Source organism: Babylonia areolata, chromosome 9, assembly GCF_041734735.1.
Source record: "Babylonia areolata isolate BAREFJ2019XMU chromosome 9, ASM4173473v1, whole genome shotgun sequence".
In the NCBI taxonomy this organism is placed as follows: Eukaryota; Metazoa; Mollusca; class Gastropoda; order Neogastropoda; family Buccinidae; genus Babylonia; species Babylonia areolata.
Genome location: NC_134884.1, coordinates 27,039,249 through 27,046,748, shown reverse-complemented (window position 1 = coordinate 27,046,748; position 7,500 = coordinate 27,039,249). Strand labels below are relative to the sequence as shown.

General features: G+C 42.0%; 1 protein-coding gene across 1 annotated transcript in view; it reads right to left on the bottom strand.

Moving 5' to 3' along the window:
• LOC143286176 (engulfment and cell motility protein 1-like) overlaps window positions 1–7,500 on the bottom strand; it is a 52,170-nt gene that overhangs the window by 26,997 nt on the left and 17,673 nt on the right. Inside the window, exons 6-7 of the mRNA XM_076593794.1 lie at window positions 3,612–3,711; window positions 1,664–1,821 (exon numbers count right to left, since the gene is read on the bottom strand). Of these exons, the coding sequence (XP_076449909.1) occupies window positions 1,664–1,821; window positions 3,612–3,711 (258 nt within the window). The remainder of the gene's footprint in view (window positions 1–1,663; window positions 1,822–3,611; window positions 3,712–7,500) is intronic.

Below are 7,500 nucleotides of genomic sequence, written 5' to 3'. Positions count from 1 at the left end.
CAACTCATCTGAAAGTAATGCTTTGTAACTTTCCATGTAATATCATCAATGTTATAATTCTAACCCTTGTTTCTCTCGGGTAAATCTACTTGTAACTCCGACTGGTACTACCTACATTTTTTTTTTTTTTCCCAGAATTCATTGTTGGTCTGCCAATCTGAAAATCAAACATGAACAGAATTATTTCCCTTCCCTTTTTTCAAGCTGTTGGTTCAGTCCTCCGATAATTATGCCTCGGAAACCTGGAAAACGAACAAGAAAATTGAAAGCCAGTTTAGAGGCTTCAATGGACAGTGTCTCAGGGAGGGAAATATATGAAAAAATATATATATGTATTTGGGGTGGGAGGAGGGGGGTCCTTGGCAGATTTGGTTGGATGTTGGACTTCTGTTAAAGTGTTCACCAGTGATCAGAGTTTGAGGCCTCGTGGTGTTGTGTCCTTGAGAATGGCACTTTACTCCAATCTGTCTGACTGAATCAAGGTGTGAAATGGGCACCTCCTGACTTCCAGTTGGGGAAAGTTATCAGAAACAGATGGAGAAGAAAACTGGGTCCCACCTTCCTGTGCCGAGCCCTAGACACAGTATTTGTTTGTATTTGTATTTGTCATTCTTTTTATCACAACAGATTTCTCTGTGTGAAATTCGGGCTGCTCTCCCCAGGGACAGCGCGTCGCTACACTACAGCGCCACCCATTTTTTTGTATTTTTTCCTGCATGCAGTTTTATTTGTTTTTCCTATCGATGTGGATTTTTCTACAGAATTTTGTCAGGAACAACCCTTTTGTTGCCGTGGGTTCTTTTACGTGCGCTAAGTGCATGCTGCACACGGGACCTCGGTTTATCGTCTCATCTGAATGACTAGCGTCCAGACCACCACTCAAGGTCTAGTGGAGGGGGAGAAAATATTGGCGGCTGAACCGTGATTCGAACCAGCGCGCTCAGATTCTCTCGCTTCCTACGCGGACGCGTTAACTCTAGGCCAGCACTCCACACAGTGAACATGAACCCACTGCCCTGATGGTTGTGAGAAACTATGGGACCTTTAACCTTGAATAATGTTCAGCTGCCTTATGCTGGCAGTCAGCCACCAACTGACTAATGCAGAGGTGGCTGCTCCTAGTGGCAACGGGTCCACCTAGGAAGCAAGAGAATCTGATTGCACAGGTTCGAATCCCACACTCACAAGTATTTTCTCCCCCTCCACTAGACCTTGAGTGGTGGTGTGGATGCTAGTCATTTGGATGAGATGATAAACCATGGTCCATGTGCAGCATGTACTTAGCACATTTAAAAGAACCAACGGCAACAAAAGGATTCTTGTCCTTGGCAAAATTATGTCAAAAAATCCACTTTGACAGGAAAAGAAATAAACCTGCGGGCAGATAACAAAAAAAAAAAAAAGGCAGCCTTCTCACTTTAGAAACACTCTCCCCAGAGAGAGCAGCTCAAATTTCTCACAGACAAATTTGTTGTGACAAAAGAATATTTCTGTAATAGATCTGCATTATGAACATAGCACAATGCAATGCAGATTGACATGAGCTTCTTAAGATGGACTTTTTCCAAATCCAGCTACCCATTTCTGATGGTAAGCAACAAAAAGTAGTATTTGGATAGATCTCTTATGTAAGCACTTGTAACCACCTCGACAATACAAGTACCTTTCTAGATGAGGGATGATGTTCTGGGAGGTGACGGACTGCTCCACAACGTTCTGCTTGCCGGTGCTGTGCAGGACCACAGACTCCAGGATCTCCAGGGACGCCTGGAGGCACACCACATCCAGGTTGTTGCTGCCCACGTTCACACAGTCCGCTACCTGGGGAACACGGAGGTAAGGCAGGTGTGTCAACAGAGTTTGAATGCACCCAGTCAGCTACCTGGGAAATGAGATAAGACAGGAATGCCAACAGAGTTTGAATGCACTGAGTAGATTGTGCGTATGACAGGTGTGTTCGCTACCTGGGGAACACAGAGATAACACAGGTGTGTCAACAGAGTTTGAATGCACTGAGTCCGCTACCTGGGAAACACGAGATAAGGCAGGTGTGTCCACAAAGTTTGAATGCACTGAGTCCGCTACCTGTGGAACACAGAGAGAAAACAGCTGTGTCCACAGAGTTTGAATGCACTGAGTCTGCTTCCTGGGGAACATGGAGAGAAGACAGGTGTGTCCACAAAGTTTGAATGCACTGAGTCCGCTACCTGTGGAACACAGAGAGAAAACAGCTGTGTCCACAGAGTTTGAATGCACTGAGTCTGCTACCTGTGGAACATGGAGATAAGACAGGTGTGTCCACAGAGTTTGAATGCACTGAGTCTGCTACCTGTGGAACATGGAGATAAGACAGGTGTGTCCACAGAGTTTGAATGCACTGAGTCCGCTACCTGTGGAACACGGAGAGAAAACAGGTGTGTCCACAGAGTTTGAATGCACTGAGTCTGCTACCTGTGGAACATGGAGATAAGACAGGTGTGTCCACAGAGTTTGAATGCACTGAGTCTGCTTCCTGGGGAACATGGAGATAAGACAGGTGTCTCAACAGAGTTTGAATGCACTGAGTCTGCTTCCTGGGGAACGGGATAAGACAGTTGTGTCCACAGAGTTTGAATGCACTCAGAAGATAGTGTGTATGACAGGTGTGTCAACAGAGTTTGAACACACCGAGTACACTGACCACAGCAGGTGTATTATATGAATTAATTTTGTGTTGAGCATATATTTAAAACAAATTACTGTTCTAACTGAACGGTGGGAGCATGATCAAAGTTTATGATGTTCTGCAGATGTAATGCCTATGTTCTTTCTCTTGCTGTTTTTCTTAAATATATACCAGTATGTTTTGCCTTCCATCAGCAAATATGCGTCAACAATTTCTCTTTCAGAAATAATGAAGTATTCTTGTGTTTTTATTTCTGACTTTCTTTGTTCTAATCTCATTATCCAGTTGAGATCTTTCTTTTTTTTTTATCTCAATATCCAGCTGAGATTCATAAAGCATTTTTTTTCTGTTTTAGCCTGAAGCATCAAAGCATGCGGGCAGATCCATTTATACACTACACCACATTTGTTCTGTTTTGTTTCGTTTTTTGTTATTTCAATCTGTTTATTTTCAGTACAACATACAGACTTTTTCACCCAAAAGGTTCCACAGAATGAGGAGTGAGGAGTTCTGGGAGGTGAGGGAGGGAGAGAAACGAAGAAATACACATTTACATTTATATATTCCAATCACATTTACAGATTTCCAATCTTGTTCTGCCCCTATCCCAACCAACGCTGCTTATGATAATACATGTAACTCCGGTCCAATTTGTTGTATATTTGTTCATGGTCAGTCATTTTTCCAAACACTGTTAGTTGTGGGAGTCTAGCAATTAACTTGAGCGCTTTACTGGCTTATTCCAGAAGATGTTGTTTAATCTTTACCTTCTGTATGAATGCGCCGCTGTCAAGCCAGCCTATAATTTATATAATACAGGTACATAATTCTTTACTCTCCATATGCATGCACCATTATCAAGGCAAGCTATAATTCATACAACACAGGTGGCTCTAACTGAATGCAATGACAAAGATATTGAAAGTCATTCTACAGCACTACTTACCCGCTTCACAAACTCTGGTTCCAGTATATCCCAGGACACGATCCCGTGGTCCATCAGCGCCACAAAGGACCTCAATGTCAGCTGAAGGGGTTCCTTTTTACTGGAAAAACGTCAGAAAGCAATTCATGTCTTTTGGTGTTGGTGTTGTTTTGTTTTTGTTTGCTTGATAATAACAATAACCATCACACACACACACACACACACAAATAAAAAAAACAACAACCCACAAACACACATTTCTTTATTTTGTGAGTTTTGTCATCCAAACTCCTGTGCTCTGTGAATGGCACTGTTCTCACACCACCCATTCTGAACACAACAAAAAAACAAAAACAAACCCACCCAGACACACTCTATTGTTGTCTCAGTTCGCAACAATCACTGCTTTTAGACACTATGGTACAAAATATATCTTTTAGAAATTCAAGGAGAATCACTTATCAAAACAAACATTAATTGCTAGACCATACGCGTGCATGTGTGCACACACACACACACACACACACACACCCTCACACACACAGTCATATACATAAAAATACATGCGCGCACACACACACACACACACACACACACACGCACACACACACACACACAAACATGCACATGTACACATGCACGCATGCACACGCACACACACACACGCGCACATTCACCCACATACACACACACACACACACACACACAAACAGAGTCAAAAGAGAATCAACACACACCAGCAATCATCATTTTTTCAAACACTGCAGCACAATGGCAAACTAAAAGTAAGCGTACGATGACTGAAAGCAAAGTCTACTGAAAGACACTCCCTTCAACTGCAGGCTAAGAGGACATGAATGATACATCCCATTAGGGGGGCGTGGGTGATGGGGGGGGGGGGTGCATCTCATGAATCACAGTTAACAAATTAATGTGATGCGATGGCCTAGTGGTAATGTGACCCACCAGACAGTACGTGTCCACAGGTTCAAATCCAAAATACAAACCGGTCTGGTTTACAGTGACCAGACAGAACATCCATCTATGAAGTGCTTACAATGAGCAGACAGAACACCCAACTATGAAGTGCTTACAATGAGCAGACAGAACACCCAACTATGAAGTGCTTACAATGAGCAGAGAGAACACCCAACTATGAAGTGCTTACAATGAACAGAGAGAACACCCAACTATGAAGTGCTTATAATGAACAGACAGAAAATCCAACTATGAAGTGTTTACAATGACCAGACAGAAAATCCAACTATGAAGTGCTTACAATGAACAGACAGAAAATCCAACTATGAAGTGTTTACAATGAGCAGACAGAACACCCAACTATGAAGTGTTTACAATGAGCAGACAGAACACCCAACTATGAAGTGTTTACAATGAGCAGACAGAACACCCAACTATGAAGTGCTTACAATGAGCAGAGAGAACACCCAACTATGAAGTGCTTACAATGAGCAGAGAGAACACCCAACTATGAAGTGTTTACAATGAGCAGACAGAACATCCATCTATGAAGTGTTTACAATGAGCAGACAGAACACCCAACTATGAAGTGCTTACAATGAACAGACAGAAAATCCAACTATGAAGTGTTTACAATGAGCAGACAGAACACCCAACTATGAAGTGCTTACAATGAACAGACAGAACATCCAACCAGGAAGTGTTTACAAACAGCAGCAGACAGAACATACAACTAGAACATGCAACTAGAATGTGTTTGCAATGAGCAGCCAAAACATCTCACTAGCAAGTATTTACAATGAGCAAACAGCACATCCAAACTGTATTTCCAATGAGCAGACAGAATATCCAGACAGGTAGTGCTTGCAATGTGCAGACAGAACATCCAACTAGGAAGTGTTTACAATGACCAGACAGTACGTCCAACCAGGAAGTGTTTACAATGACCAGACAGAACATCCAACTATGAAGTGTTTACAATGAGCAGACAGAACATCCAACTATGAAGTGCTTACAATGAACAGACAGAACATCCAACTATGAAGTGCTTACAATGAACAGACTGAAAATCCAACTATGAAGTGTTTACAATGAGCAGACAGAACATCCAACTATGAAGTGCTTACAATGAGCAGACAGAACACCCAACTATGAAGTGCTTACAATGAGCAGACAGAACACCCAACTATGAAGTGCTTACAATGAGCAGACAGAACATCCAACCAGGAAGTGTTTACAAACAGCAGCAGACAGAACATACAACTAGAACATGCAACTAGAATGTGTTTGCAATGAGCAGCCAAAACATCTCACTAGCAAGTATTTACAATGAGCAAACAGCACATCCAAACTGTATTTCCAATGAGCAGACAGAATATCCAGACAGGTAGTGCTTGCAATGTGCAGACAGAACATCCAACTAGGAAGTGTTTATAATGACCAGACAGTATGTCCAACCAGGAAGTGTTTACAATGACCAGACAGAACATCCAACTAGGAAGTGTTTACAATGTGCAGACAGAACATCCAACTAGGAAGTGTTTACAATGTGCAGACAGAACATCCAACTAGGAAGTGTTTACAATGACCAGACAGTACGTCCAACCAGGAAGTGTTTACAATGACCAGACAGAACATCCAACTAGGAAGTGTTTACAATGACCAGACAGAACATCCAACTAGGAAGTGTTTACAATGACCAGTGCAGACAGAACATCCAACTAGGAAGTGTTTACAATGACCAGACAGAACGTCCAACTAGGAAGTGTTTACAATGACCAGACAGAACATTAAACTACTGAACTAGGAAGTGTTTACAATGACCTGACAGAACATCCAACTAGGCAGCATTTATAATGACTTGACAGAACATCCAACTAGGAAGTGTTTACAATGACCAGACAGTACGTCCAACTAGGAAGTGTTTACAATGAGCAGACAGAACATCCAACTATGAAGTGCTTACAATGTGCAGACAGAACATCCAACTATGAAGTGTTTACAATGTGCAGACAGAACATCCAACTAGGCAGTGTTTACAATGACCAGGCACAACATCCAACTAGGAAGTGTTTACAATGACCAGACAGAACATCCAACTAGGAAGTGTTTACAATGACCAGACAGAACATTAAACTACTGAACTAGGAAGTGTTTGCAATGACCTGACAGAACATCCAACTAGGCAGTGTTTACAATGACCAGGCACAACATCCAACTTGGAAGTGTTTACAATGTGCAGACAGAACATCCAACTAGGAAGTGTTTACAATGACCAGACAGAACATCCAACTAGGAAGTGTTTACAATGACCAGACAGTACGTCCAACTAGGAAGTGTTTACAATGAGCAGACAGAACATCCAACTATGAAGTGCTTACAATGTGCAGACAGAACATCCAACTATGAAGTGTTTACAATGAGCAGACAGAACATCCAACTAGGAAGTGTTTACAATGACCAGACAGAACATCCAACTATGAAGTGTTTACAATGAGCAGACAGAACATCCAACTAGGAAGTGTTTACAATGACCAGACAGAACATCCAACCAGGAAGTGTTTACAATGACCAGACAGAACATCCAACTAGGAAGTGTTTACAATGTGCAGACAGAACGTCCAACCAGGAAGTGTTTACAATGACCAGACAGTATGTCCAACCAGGAAGTGTTTACAATGACCAGACAGAACGTCCAACTAGGCAGCATTTATAATGACTTGACAGAACATCCAACTAGGAAGTGTTTACAATGACCAGACAGAACATTAAACTACTGAACTAGGAAGTGTTTACAATGACCTGACAGAACATCCAACTAGGCAGCATTTATAATGACTTGACAGAACATCCAACTAGGAAGTGTTTACAATGTGCAGACAGAACATCCAACTACTGAACTAGGAAGTGTCTACAATGACCAGACAGAACA